This window comes from Nicotiana tabacum, chromosome 7, assembly GCF_000715075.1.
Source record: "Nicotiana tabacum cultivar K326 chromosome 7, ASM71507v2, whole genome shotgun sequence".
Taxonomy (NCBI): domain Eukaryota; kingdom Viridiplantae; phylum Streptophyta; class Magnoliopsida; order Solanales; family Solanaceae; genus Nicotiana; species Nicotiana tabacum.
The window spans coordinates 132,038,411-132,053,847 of NC_134086.1; the positions used below are offsets into that span (position 1 = coordinate 132,038,411).

The 15,437-nt window shown below is 39.7% G+C and overlaps 1 protein-coding gene across 1 annotated transcript; it reads right to left on the minus strand.

The window, feature by feature from the left end:
- Positions 1-12,278: 12,278 nt before the first annotated feature.
- Positions 12,279-12,656, minus strand: LOC142162303 (uncharacterized). The gene has a single exon (XM_075218641.1). It carries the CDS (start codon positions 12,654-12,656, stop codon positions 12,279-12,281), a length of 378 nt encoding a protein of 125 aa, XP_075074742.1.
- Positions 12,657-15,437: the final 2,781 nt, after the last annotated feature.

Genomic DNA, 15,437 nt, shown 5'->3' on the forward strand with positions numbered 1-15,437 from the left:
GCCTGTAATAAAAGGAGTTGACATGGACAGATACTCACAACAACCTTGGAAGCCAAGTGCTGCTCCCCTTCCAATTCCGAAAAAGTTCAAAATGTCTGACATCCCGAAATATGATGGTACTACAGACCCACGTGACCACGTGACTGCATTTACAATAGGCGTAAAAGGTAACGACTTGACCAAACAAGAAATTGAATCAGTACTAGTCAAGAAATTTGGAGAAACACTCACCAAGGGTGCATTAACTTGATATTCTCTTTTATCTGAAAATTCTATAAATTCTTTTGCTGAGCTTGCAGATTCTTTTATTAAAGCACATTCGGGAGCACAAAAGGTTGAGAAAAGAATAAAAGATATTTTCAAAATCAAACAAGGAGATTCAGAGTTACTCAGAGACTTTGTTGATAGATTCCAGCGTGAAAGAATGACTCTACCCCATGTGCCTGACAACTGGGCTGTAATAGCTTTTGCAAGTAATTTAAATGACAAAAGTTCTGAAGCCACGAGAAGACTCAAAGAAAGCCTTCGAGAATTCCCTGCAACCAAGTGGAATGATGTTTACAACAGGTATAGTACGAAACTACGAATTGAAGAAGATACCGTACCTAAGTTTCATCATGAAGAAAGGGGTGGTTCCAGAAGATCATAAACCGAAAAAAGATCAGGTAAAAACAGGTACGATCCATATATGGGTCCTGTAGGAAAAGACCCACGGTCAAAACAAGATAGCCAGCAATATTAGCAAAAATCGAGGAATAGGGACTCTGGTTCTTCATCGAAATTTAGAAATGATCGGAACAGACAAGAGTCACGAGATGATGACAGAAGTTTAAAGGCATGGTTCAACGGATATAACTTTAATGTAACTACCTCCGAGCTCGTGGTTGTTTTGAGAAGTATGGTAGAGAAGGTGCGGTGGCCTAAAGAGATGCGGTCAAATCCAAATAGACGCAATCCAAATCATTGGTGCGAATTACACAATGATCACGGGCACAAAACTTCAGAATGTAGATTCTTGCAGAGTGAAGTGGACCATCTATTGAAGCAAGGGTACCTCACTGAGTTATTTAGTGAAAAAGGTAAACAAGTCTATATGAAAAATAGGCAAGAGCCACCAAAGCCTCATTCACCCAAGAGAACAGTGAATGTGATAAGTGGGGGAGAAGATATTCACGGCATAACCTACAAAGCCTCCAACAAGGTTTCTAAAGTAACAATTACACACGGGAAACGGGTACGACAGGTTTTAAAAAATTAAAGTATTTCATTCGATGATGCAGATACCGAAGGAGTGATAACTCCACATAATGACGCACTGGTAATATCTTTACTTGTACATGATACTAATGTAAAACGAGTTTTGATTGATCCAGGGAGTTCCGTAAATATTATACTACTAAGAGTATTACGTGAAATACAAGCTGAAGACAAAATGATACCCAAGGAGCATACCTTGTCAGGCTTCGACAATTCAAGTGTGGTAACAAAAGGAGAGGTAATTCTAACAACCTTTGCTGCAGGTGTTGTTAAAGAAACTAAATTTCAGGTGGTAGATATGGAAATGGCTTACAATATGATCATGGGGAGACCATGGATACATGATATGGATGTTGTCCCATCAACTCTACATCAAGATATTAAATTCCCATCACCATAGGGAATTTGCCAAATTCGTGGGGATCAGCAGACAGCTAGGAGTATCAACGTTGTAACAGGTACGAGCATTGTAAATAAAGAAAAATAGCAATTACAGGAAACAGTTGAAGGATTCAAAGATCAAACCTCAGTTGCACAAGAAAAGACGGATTTAGACTCGAGACCTGATACAATTCAAGAACCTGAAGAGAATGAAAATATCAAAACCACAATTGAAGAACTCGAAGCTGTGATATTATTCGAACAGTGGCCTGAACGGAAGGTTTACATTGGAGCCAATTTAAGCTCAGATATGCGAGGTATGTTGATTAAATTTTTAAAAGCTAATGTGGACTGTTTTGCTCGGTCCCATGCTGACATGACAGGGATACCACCGGATGTGATGACTCACAAATTAAACGAAGATCCATCCTTTGCACCAATAAAGCAAAAGAAAAGAAAGCAAGGGGCTTTCAAAAACCAGGTGATTCAAGATGAGGTCCAAAAGCTATTAAAAATTGGGTCAATCCGCGAGGTAAAGTACCCTAATTGGTTAGCCAACACAGTTGTTGTACCTAAGAAAAATGGTAAGTGGCGAGTCTGTGTAGATTATATAGATCTTAATAAAGCTTGTCCAAAAGATTCTTTTCCTTTACCACATACAGATCAGTTAATTGATGCAACTGCAGGACATGAACTTCTAAGTTTTTTAGATGCATATTCAGGGTACAACCAAATTAAAATAGACCCTAGTGATGAAGAAAAAACTTCTTTCATTACAGACAGGGGGACTTACTGTTATAAAGTAATGCCCTTTGGTCTCAAAAATGCTGGGGCAACCTATCAAAGGTTGGTCACCAAAATATTCCAAGAATATTTAGGAAAGACAATGGAGGTATATATAGACGATATGCTCGTCAAAACCCAGTAGTCTCATGATCATATTTCTCATCTATCTGTTACATTTGAAATTTTGCGAAAATTTAATATGAAACTCAACCCAGAAAAATGTGCATTTGGAGTTGCATCAGGTAAGTTTTTGGGTTTTCTTGTTTCTAACCGTGGTATTGAGGTAAATCCTTCTCAGATCAAATCAATAGAAGAAATCCCTGATATCCTTACTAATAAAAAGGAAGTTCAAAGATTAATGGGAAGAATTGCAGCTTTGGGGAGGTTTATTTCCAAATCCTCAGAAAAGTGTTTTAAGTTTTTCTCTGCACTCAAAAAGCAAGATCATTTTGAATGGAATGAAGATTGTCAACAAGCCCTTAGAAATTTGAAAGCTTATTTGTCAAAACCACCGTTGTTGGCAAAACCAAAGGTGGGAGAAAAACTTCTCATCTATCTGGCTGTATCTGAAGTTGCGGTAAGTGCTGTTTTAGTCCGTGAGGACCAAGGTAAACAATCTCCTATTTATTATGTAAGTAAGTCCTTATTAGATACTGAGACACGATACCCACAGCTAGAAAAGTTAGCATTAGATTTGATCATGGCATCTAGAAAATTAAGACCTTATTTTCAATGTCATCCCATTATTGTAGTTACTGTTTTTCCGCTTCGAAATATTTTGCATAAACACGAATTGTCAGGAAGATTAGCAAAATGGGCTATAGAACTAAGTGAATACGAAATCATTTATCAACCCAGGACTGCTATAAAATCTCAAGTACTAGCTGATTTCGTGGCTGATTTTAGTCAGGGGATGCATTTAGAAGCATAAAAGAATTACAAGTTTTTAATGGTGCAAACCCGGGGACTTGAGTTTTATTCACTGATGGTTCATCTAATATAAAAGGAGCAGGTATGGGTATAGTTCTCATACCACCTACGGGTGAAATTATTAGGCAAGCTATAAAATGTCATTCTATAACTAACAATGAAGCAGAGTACGAAGCTGTAATTGCAGGTTTGGAATTGGCAAGAGAACTCGGCATAACACAAATTATAATCAAGAGTGATTCTCAACTCGTGGTCAATCAAATAATGGGGACTTATACAGCCAGGGAATCTCGAATGCAAGAATATCTCGAAAAGGTACGGGAACTAATTAAGCAATTCCAAACTTGGAAGGTAATGCAGATCCCAAGAGATGAGAATGTGGAGGCAGATGCTTTAGCTAATCTCGCATCTGCAACTGACGTAGCAAACGACGCAAATGCTTCAGTCATACATTTATTTCATTTCGTTCTCGAACCTGATAAGAATGAGGTAAATTTTAATCATCTAACATGGGATTGGAGAAACGAAATTATTGCTTTTTTACAGCACAGAACCGTGCCTATTGACAAAGGGAAGGCTCACGCGCTTCGCAAAAAGCCGCTCGATATTGTTTTTATCAAGGAAATCTTTATCGAAAGATGTTCGGTGGACCACTGGCACGGTGTCTCGGACCCTCTCAAACAGAATATGTGATGAGGGAAGTGCATGAAGGACATTGTGGAAATCACGCAGGGGGAAAGTCGCTGGTAAGAACATTGATTCGAGCAGGATATTATTGGCCTAAGATGGAAGAAGAGGCAAACAATTTCGTGTCCAAATGTGATAAATGTCAAAGATACGACAATAATATGCACAGACCAGCTGAGTTACTACACCCTGTTATAGCCCCTTGGCCCTTTATGAAATGGGGAATGGATATCGTAGGTCCACTTCCACAAGCAAAAGGTCAGGTAAAGTTTCTACTTGTACTCACAGATTATTTCACTAAATGGGTAGAAGAAGGAGCATTTAAACAGGTACGAGAGAAGGAAGTTAAAGACTTCATATGGCGAAATATAATATGCCGTTTTGGAGCACCAAAGGAGATCGTGTGTGACAATGGACCACAATTCATAGGAGCTCAAATCACAGAATTTCTTCAAAGTTGGCAGATTAAAAGGATAACGTCTACGCCATACCATCCAGTGGGTAATGGACAAGCGGAATCCACTAACAAAGTCATTATCAACAACTTGAAGAAGAGGTTACAGGATTCAAAAGGTAATTGGCCTGAGGTATTACCTGGAGTATTATGGGCTTATCGTACAACGACAAAAACAAGCACTGTAAAAACACCATTTTCAATGGTTTATGGTGCAGAAGCCTTAATTCCAGTTGAAATAGGTGAACCAAGCACACGGTATGTTCGGGCAACGGAGGAATCTAATGATGAAGAGATGCGGGTCAACCTTGATTTGCTTGAAGGAAGAAGAGAAGCTACATTGATAAGAATGGCAACACAAAAGCAAGTAATTGAACGATATTACAATAGGAAAGCACGCCTCAGATTTTTTAAAATTGGGGACTTCGTGCTTAAAAAGGTGTTCCAATCTGCAAAGGCTGCTAATTCAGGAAAGCTAAGTCCAACGTGGGAAGGACCATACAAAGTTCGTGACACTGCAGGAAAAGGAGCATACGAGTTGGAGACAATGGATGACAAAGTTTTACCCTCACATTGGAATGACGTCCATTTAAAGAGGTATTACTTCAGAGAAAGTACCCATGGTCAGGTATCGTCATGTTAAAAAATTTTCTTTTGAATTATTAAAGTTTTACTAACGATTTTAGATGCTAGGAAAAAACCCTAACTCGTGCCAAATGATGAGTCACGACCTGCAAGGCAAAATGGAGTGTTCTAAAATTCCCAGCCCAGGGTTACAATTAATCTGATGGAAATACACACGAGTTAGGCAATCTTCATCTATAATTGCACCTTCGAGTCCCGTATATTTTTATGTTTCAGGAAAAGGACCAAATTGAAAGAAATAAACAAGTGTTTGAGGCTTCATACTTCACCGCTCAAACACTTGGGGGACTACATATTATACACAGATACGAATATCGAACAAAAGTCGGCCACAAAGAGATAAGTGTTGAGAAAAAGTTACGAAGTCTTCGGCATTTATCATCGTGTTCAAGAAACACAAGATATTTATCATAATGTTTTTCCCATGAGAACAACAGAGTCATCTCTCAAACTCATAAACGAAGTCACCTCTCAAATCCTTCTTAATATATAAAGATAGGGTCTTGGCTATGTACTAAAACAGGTTATGAAGAAAAATCTTGTTTATTTTATATTATGTAAAAATCTGTTACAAGAAAAACAGTTATGAGAAAGTCATAAATGGATTTTAATACATGTAATAGTCAAAAAAACTTGTTAAAGTTCATGAATAAAACTTGTCAAAGTTGCTTCATACAAAACATGTGTATTCCTATTTCTTTCATCGTATTATAACACCATTGTGAAGTTGAGACGTCTTCTTCATTAAGTGTCGATAAAATAAAAGGGCTCTCTTTTATAAACCTCATGTTAATAAGTCATAAGAAGAATCATAAAATATTTTCAAAGGATAAAAATGCTAAACTATTCTATAAGTCCTAAATAAGTAAGGAAAAGGCAAGAATAAAACACATTGAAGTACTAACAAAACTTCTTAATATAATTAAAAATACTAAGTAGAAACGTAGTCAATAAAAGTTTATACAAGTTCCCCATTATGATAACTGGGGACTTTCACCAAAAAATCCCTTAAAAACTAAGGGATAAAACCATCATCCAATTGAAGGGGTTAGCACATCAGAAGTTGCAATATTAATTTCACTTTCAGCCACAAGCATGGTGGCAACTTCTGAAGAAGCAGCAACAGGAACGGTTTCAGCTGAGCTTGAAATGTTTGGATCAACGAGGGAAGCAAGAGTCACGGAAGCTTCAACTTCCACAGACTGATTCATAGAAGTTTCACCCTCTGAAGCTGGAATTGCAACATTTTCAACTTCAACTGCCATAGCAACGACTTCTTCATTTAAAGGTTCTTCAGCCACGGGAGCTTCAATTGACGGAGAGGGAAAGTCAAGTGGTTGTTGGGTTCTCTCAATGGTCTCTAAAACTTTGGCCAACTCTGAGTTTAAATCAAAGTTTTCTTGACTGACCTCCATTAAAGCATCACGACGAGAGTTTAGAAAAGCCCAACTCACCTCTATGTTAAAATTCTCCTCAAGAAGTTCATACTCCCTTTCCCACATAGCAATATCATTCTTTAACACTTGATTTTCGGCTAAAGAGGATTCAAAGGATGCTTCAAGGGAGGCATGAGAACTCTCTAAGGTACGTACCTTATCAGAAGAGATTTTTAAATCAGCTTGAGCTTGAGTCAAGCTTTGCACTAACTCACATGCATACTCTTCTTTCTTGGCCAAGAGTACCTTAAGTTCTCTGATCTCTTCACTACAATTTGATAGTTGTTCTGAAAATGAACACTTAAGGCTTTCCTTATCTTTCTCAAATTGGCTTGAAGAAGCCTTGGCAACTGCTACCTCAGAAGTCAGACCTCGCTTTTGTTGCTCCAGGAGATTTCTACTCTCTAGCAATTCTTCTATAGTTCCCTGAACATTCTCAAAATGCTCTTTCCAATTGACCGCTTCTAGCTGTGCTCCCCTGGCTATTTCCTCAGCCTCGTGGATAGACTTTTCAGACTCACGGGTTTTCTTTTCCAGAAGGAAAATTCTTCCCATCAATTCTGTACCAATGAGGTTAGCCTGCAGTGACAATTTATAGAAATAAGATTTTTTTTTTTAAAAAAAACTTGTTAGTAAATAAAGGAAGAATACATTCAAAGTAGAATGAACAATGTCATTCATCAAAGTTAAGCAGCTATGGTTGTCCATCTTCTTCTCCTCAATATCTCCAATCAAAGGCCTAAGCCAGTCAGCTGCTCCACCGGACTTCCTTAAAAAGATGTTGTTAGCAGGAACTTCAAGCGTACCGCTCCTCATAGCCAAGTTTCTGCTACTAGAACCCTCCTCTGCATATTGAACAGAGGAAGGGGGAGCTATAGAAGGAAGAGTGGTAGAAGAAGTGAAAATAACAGGAGTCATAGGACTCGAAGCAGGTAAGAGAGCAGAAGTAGGTAAAGAAGCAGGAAAAAAAGGAATGGGAACAGAGGAAGAAAGAGGAACTTCATCTAAAATTGGACCTAGTTCTCCACTTTCAAAACTACCAACGAAGAGACGATGAATAGATTCGTTGGTGTCCCTCGGAGTGGTTTCATCTTCAGAGGGAATGTGAACAGGTTCAGTAAGAGAGGCACAGACAGGGTAACTTCAACTTCATTCTCGGAACTATGCGTCTCCTGGATCTTGGTCTAGCTATCAAAGAGGTGTCTTCATCCTCAGAATCTTCTTCTACAACTTTCCTCTTTGACAGCCTAGCTTGAGTTCTCTCCACAGAAAGAGAAGTACCAGAAGAGGCTCGAAGGGCAGTAGCCACTTCGGTTGTCATTCCTCGAATAGCAAATCCTGACAAAAAGAAGGATTTTAAAAAAAAAGAAGTTAGAAAAAATAAAGGACTTGTCATACGAAAAATGATAAAGAGATGCATACCGTGAGTTTTCACTTTCCAACCATGTAAATTGGAAATGGATTTCCACGTTCTCGCCTCCATAGACATGACTTTCATGATTAAATCTACCCAACCAAGGAAATTAGGAACGGGTTCCACATCTCCCATGGTTGCTATAGAAAAGCAAAAAAGGATGAAATTAGAAAAGAAGTTGAAATTCTTAAGAGGTAAGAACGGTAAGTAAAAAAAAAACTTACGTGCAAAGTTCCACTTCTCAGGGAAGGGGATATTTGTTTCACCCACCAAATCAACTGTGCGTACCGCAACATAACGAGTGTACCACCCGCGGTCCTTGTCATCTTCAGGGCTTACTAAGACCCTTTTACTTCTTGCAGTTAGAGTAAAAACTCCATTGCAAAATAACTTGGGTTGGTAAAGATGAATAAGGTGGGGAAAGGAAAAATCAACACCGGCTTTAACATATAAATACCTCAAACAAGCCACTGTTCTCCATACAAGGGGACCAATTTGTCCCAAACAAATTTTGAAAAAACGACAGAAATCAAGTATGACTGGGTCAATAGCAGGAATAAATCCCAAAGTGAAGGGGTAAGTATAAACAAAAGAAATTCAATCCTAAAAGAAGATATTCTTTGATTTGGATTAGGGATTACTATACGAAAATCACTTCTCCAGTTGCAATCTTTTCGAACAATAGAAACCAAAGGTTCAGTGATTAAAGAAGGAAAAGTGTCAGCTTTCTCTAAATTGACAACTTGCTCACGAAGAGATTTCCTATCATTCTCAAAAGATAGGTCGTTGGGTACTATTTCCTCAACTAAAGGCTCTTGAAGAGGCTCAGGAAGTTCTTTACCTTTAGAGGAAGATTTCTTACTAATAGAACCTCTGGAAATAGTACCGGAGCTAGAAGAAGGCATGACAGAACCAGAGGCACCACCACGAACGGATCCTAGGCTACGAAGCCTGCCTCCTCTTCCTCTTCTATGTCTTACAGGGGCATTGGAGAAGCTATCAAGAATTGAGATTCTTTTAGGGTACGGATTCGGAGATGCCATTGTAGAGAAAAGGATGAACTCAAGGAGAAAGGAGTAGAAATAAAGAGTAAAGGATCTGTTAAGGGTTTATGAAGAAAAGGACAAAGGGAAAAAGGATATATATGTATATAATAGCAACCGTCAAGCAAAGAAGTGTAATGATGGAAAGCCTATAATAAAGGCAACTATCGCTTCGTGACTATAAGGGATGAATAAACCTTGGAAAAAGGCTACAGAATTACAAAACCAAATGAAAGGTGACACGTGTGCAGAGCATTAAATAGAAAAGACAACTGGGGTGTCAGTACTGTCATACCATTGATTACAGCAAAACAAATCCCTTTTTGTGAAGGTCCACTTCCCAAATATTTAATGGATAAATAAATGGAAAGTAGGGAGACTATCTATATTGGGAAAAAACTGAGTTTGAATATTGAAGATGACGTGTCATAACACGTAGACTGGTCAGAAGGTCAAAACGCAATAAATAGCCAAGAGGCAAGGGCGACAACAGATAGGGGAAAAGAAAGCAACATAGGTGTGGACCGTTACTAAAATAGGTACGAGTCTCGTACCTATTTGGGTCGTTTAAAGATCAAAGATCAGAAGAAGTTGAAGATACGAATCTGATGACGTAAAAGAGTCTAAATACAACATTAAATGTCAAATACGTTAGAGAATCTGAATTAAATAGAAATGATTGTGTAACGTTTCTTTTAAATATCATTTATTGCTCATAATTGCCTCATTAAGACAAAGGCATTATATCTTCTCCTAGAATCAACTATAAAAGGGGAAAGACTCAACATCTGTAAGGACACGAAATACGATTGAGATCTTACTGAAATACAAAACTATTTACTACTTTACCATCATTCTCAAAAATATTTTATTTTCGTCTCCTGATTATCAGTACCCGAATTTCTTTCTAGCTTTGACCAAAGACTCAGATTTTTGGTTAAACACATATATATAGGGAACTCGTTGTCTTTCAATTGACCACCAGAAAAAAGGAATTACTTGTATCCTTGGCAGACAAATTAAACATCTCATTACATTTCATACCAGAAAAGGTAAGAGATCCAAGACTGAAAATTTGACTAATGGGATGTCAATAAATATTTGAATTTGGAACTTCAGCCTAAAGTGGGAACAGCTAGTGGCTTATCTAACCAAAAATATCTCTTTGAAGTTTGAATTGAAGCAAAAATAAACAGCTTTACAATGTAACATCAGAATGAAAATAAAAGCTCTTAACACAACAACAACCCAGGAAAATCCCACAAGTGAGGTTTGGGGAGGGTAGTATGTACGCAGACCTTACCCCTACCCCAAAAGGGTAAAGAGGCTGTTTCCGAAAGACCCTCGACTCAAGATAATAAGAAAAACCAGAAAAACAAAAGGGGAGAACATTAGTTTCACCATAGAGATCATAGGAAAAATAGGAACCTAAAATGCATAAGAAAAATACAAGACAGAAATGATGGCTAGTAAATAGATCTAGCACCGAAAAGAGAAAATATTAAGACACGACAATGCCCCTAGTAATTTTCGATTGAAACCTTACCAGACTAGGCTCACAATGGAACAAAGTAACGCAAGACTCAACTAGCTCCTAGCCTACAACTGTAATACTCGACCTCCACAAATTTCTATCAAGTGTCATGTCCTCGGAAATCTGAAGTCTCGTCATATCCTGCCTGATCACTTCTCCCCAATACTTCTTAGGCCGCCCTCTACCTCTTCTCGTGCCCTCCACAACCAGCCGCTCACACCTCCTCACTGGAGCATCTGGGCTTCTCCTCATTACATGCCCGAACCATCTGAGTCGCGCTTCTCGCATCTTGTCATCAATAGGAGCCACGTGCACCTTCTCCCGAATATCATCATTTCTAATCTTGTCCATCCTGGTGTGCCCGCACATCCACCTCAACATTCTCATTTCAACTACTTTCATCTTTTGGATATGTGAGATCTTAACAGGCCAACACTTTGCCCCATACATCATGGCCGGTCTAACCATCGCTTTATAGAACTTACCTTTGAGTATTGTTACCACTCTTTTGTCACACAAAACTCCGGATGCTAACCTCCACTTCATCCATCCTACCCCAATACGGTGTGCGACATCTTCATCAATCTCCCCTCCCCCATGGATAATTTACCCAAGGTACTTGAAGTTTCCTCTACTTGGGATAACCTGTGATTCAAGCCTCACATCCACGCCCACTTCCCCCGACTCAGTGCTGAAAAAACACTCCAAGTATTCCGTCTTCGTTCTACTCAGCTTGAAACCTTTAGACTCAAGAGTATGTCTCCAAACTTCCAGTCTTTCATTAACACCGGTTCGTGACTCATCGATCAGAACTATGTCATCGGTAAATAGCATGCACCATGGCACCTCCCCCTGTATATGGTTTGTTAACCCATCCATCACCTGGGCGAATAAGAATGGACTGAGCGCAGAGCCTTGGTGTAACCCCATTTCAACCGGAAAGTGCTCAGAGTCACCTCCTACCATCCTAACCCGAGTCTTAGCCCCATCATACATGTCCCTAATCGCCATAATATAGGGAATCGGCACACCTTTTGCCTCCAAGCATCTCCATAAAACTTCTCTAGGAACCTTGTCATACGCTTTCTCCAAGTCAATAAACACCATGTGCAGATCCTTCTTTCTCTCTCTGTACAGTTCCACCAACCTCCTAACAAGGTGTATAGCTTCTGTGGTTGAACGACCCGGCATGAACCCGAACTGGTTGTCTGATATAGACACTGTCATCCTCACCCTTGCTTCAATGACCCTCTCCCATACTTTCATGGTATGACTCAGTAATTTGATACCCCTATAATTATTACAACTCTAGATATCACCTTTGTTCTTGTACAATGGGACCACCGAACTCCACCTCCACTCATCTGGAATCCTCTTTGCCTTGAAAATAACATTAAACAGCCCAGTCAACCACTCTAAACCTGCTCTCCCTACACCCTTCCAAAATTCCACTGGAATCTCGTCTGGTCCGGTTGCTCTTCCCCTACGCATCCTACGCATAGCCCCCATGACCTCCTCAACCTTGATACGCCTGCAGTGCTCGAAGTCTCGGTGACTCACGGAATGCTCCAATTCGCCTAGCACAATATCCCGATCCCCTTTTTCCATTCAGAAGTCTGTGGAAGTAAGTTTGCCATCTCCTCTTAATTTGGGCATCTTCCACCAGTATCCTACCATCCTCGTCCTTGATGCATCTCACTTGGTCCAAATCTCAAGCCTTCCTCTCTCTCAACTTGGACAGCCGAAATAACTTCTTCTCCCTGCCCTCTTCCCCCAGTTCCTCGTACATACGGCTATAAGCTGCAGTCTTCGCCTCTGTGACCGACAGTTTAGCTTCTTTCCTAGCTACCTTATATCTCTCCATGCACGCTCGCATCTCCTCCTCACCTATGCTCCCCACTAACTTCAGGTATGTCGCCTTTTTCGCTTCCACTTTACCTTGGACCACTTCATTCCACCAACAGTCACCTTTATGCCTACCAGATACACCAGTTGAGACCCCTAACACCTCTCTCGCAGACGCCCTTATACAGTATGTTGTTGCTGACCACATAGTGTTTGCGTCCCCACTGCTCCTCCAAGCTCCCATAGCCAACAACCGACACTCCAACTCTTGGGCTTTATCTTTAGTCAAGGCTTCCACCTGATTCTCGGTGATCCCCGAGCAGACCGTTTTGTCACGACCCAATTTTCTAACCCGGTCGTGATGGCGCCTCTCGTGAAGACAAGGCCAGCCAACTAACCCAAATCGTATCTTTAACAATTATTAAACATAAATGAATAAATAAATACAGCTTAACGATAATAATAACCAGTATTTAAAGCCCAACATAACCCGACCGGGGTGTCACAAGTCACGAGCATCTAAAGAAATCCTAAACACAACTACAGGGCCAATAATATACAAAATTAAATTTTGAAATTCTAAAGACAATGTCCGGTGTCGCGAACGCTGGCGGTAACCTTGCTCAGCTACAATAGTAATACCTTCAATGAGCTAATATCCCGCTACCGGGTGACCAATACCTGCTGCTGCACGCGAGGTGCAGGGAGTAAAGTGAGTACTCCAACCCAGTGAGTAATAAAAATAACTACAGTCCGAAGATAAGAAAATCCAATAAATACACAAAGTAAGCTAAAATCCAAATATACAGCAACATATGGAACTGAACAGCTAAACAACAGTATAAATACAAATACATGAATGCAATGCAATGCATATGATGGTACATTCCAGTACCCACTGCGGCGTGCAGCCCGAGCCATCCATATTTATTTATCGTCGATAGCGCTCACTGGGGGTGTGTACAGACTCCGGAGGGGCTCCTACAGCCCAAGCGCAATATCTTGGTCAGTCATTGTTACCTGACCGGTCAGCCCATTGTTACCTGACCAATTTACATCATACAGTGCCATTGTTACCACTGTTTCAAGTATATCATACAGTGCCATTGTTACCACTATTTCAAGTATATCATATAGTGTCATTGTTACCACTGTTTCAAGTATATCATACAGTGTCATTGTTACCACTGTTTCAAGTGTATCATACAGTATCATTGGACTCCGGAGGGGCTCCTACAGCCCAAGCACAATATTTTGGTCAGTCATTGTTACCTGACCGGTCAGCCCATTGTTACCTGACCAATTTACATAATACAGTGCCATTGTTACCACTATTTCAAGTATATCATACAGTGTCATTGTTACCACTGTTTCAAGTCACTTTATAATCAGTCCAGAAAATAATATAATAAGCCCCTTGGGCATTTACAAAATAGAAGTTTCCAACCCGAAATACATTTAAAATGTCATTTGAGTTTTCATCACTTAGAATTACGGCTAAGTTTGCAAAACAGTAATTAAAACCTTGGACTGAAATTAAATGATATTAATCCCCGAAGGATTCTACAAGTCGGCACAAGGCCCCCAAACATGGCATTAAGCCCAAATATCATCAATACATATGCATATCAGTCGCCAACATATTATAAGTATCAATACAATGTGCGAATCAGTCGCCAATATACTATAATTATCACTCGGGATGGACCAAGTCACAATCCCCAATCATATACGACTCCGCACCTGCCATGGGATGCGTGTCACGCCTCAATATAGCGTTACTATGTGAAAGTCCGGGGTTTCAAACCCTCAGAACAACAGTTGCATCAATTACTCACCTCGAACCGGCTACTTCTTTAGCTCGCGATGACTTTGCCCTTCGAATTGGCCTCCACGTGCGCCGAATCTGCCCAAAATCGCAACGAATATGTCGCATTATGCTAAAGGGACAATACCCAATCGAAAGCAATCAAAAAATATCGAAATTCACGAAATTTGCTAAACCCGAGCCCCGGACCCACTTCTCAAAATCCAAAATTTTTTACATCAAAATGTTCCTTTTATCGCCACGAGTCTATACATACCAAATTCACAAGAATCGGAGTCCATTTGGCCCCTCAAATCCCAAATTTAGAATTTCAATTTCAAGCCCTATTTTCTTACAATTTGGCTATATTTTCATGAATTTCAAGGATGATTGCACAATATAATCTTGTATTTAGTTCATAGGACTTACCTCCAATCACTTTCCGTCAAAACCCCTTCAATTCCCGTCCAAAAGCTCTCAAGGTTGCTCAAAAATGGTGGAAAAATGGGTTGGGTTCGCGGATGAAATGTTAATATTTCGGAAGTACTGTTCACGGGTCACTATTCACGATACTGTTCACGGGTCACTATTCACGATAATGTTCACTGGTCACTATTCACCCGCGCGGTTACTGTTCACTGCTGCAGAAAATACAGCAGCTTTTTATGAAATTTGCAGCACAACCATTTTTCACTAAAATGGCTCTAACTCCATCATACGAATTCGGAATTAGACGATTCTTGTTCCTATAAGTCACAAATAATAATACGAACACAACTCTTCAATCGAAACTCAATTCGGAGCTCGTTTGCCCAGTTCAATACCCATTTCGCTCGTTAAACAATTAACTCACATTTCACGTCAAAAATCCAATCGCGACTTGATGAAATTAAACCAAAACTTTCAGATCAGTCCTATAATTCATGATATAAATTCGGGAAGTCTTGAAATCAAATTTGGATCTCTAGAACTAAAAATGAACCTTTAGATCATTACATTTATGCTCAAAACGGCAAAAATCTTCCAAAAATGACCCGTTGGGCATCCGCCGAGGCTAGTGGGACCTCAACCAATCATGCCCACATAATTCATAACATCATTAAGACCTGATCCAATCATCAAAACACCTCAAACAATATCAAATTATCCAAAACTCATCGAATTCAAGCCTAAGTTTCCAAAAATTTCCGAACATATACTTTCGATCAAAAACCCGAC

Coding starts and splice junctions, on each gene's coding strand:
- LOC142162303 (XM_075218641.1), bottom strand. CDS start 12,656: ATGGGAGCTTGGAGGAGCAGTGGGGACGCAAACACTATGTGGTCAGCA.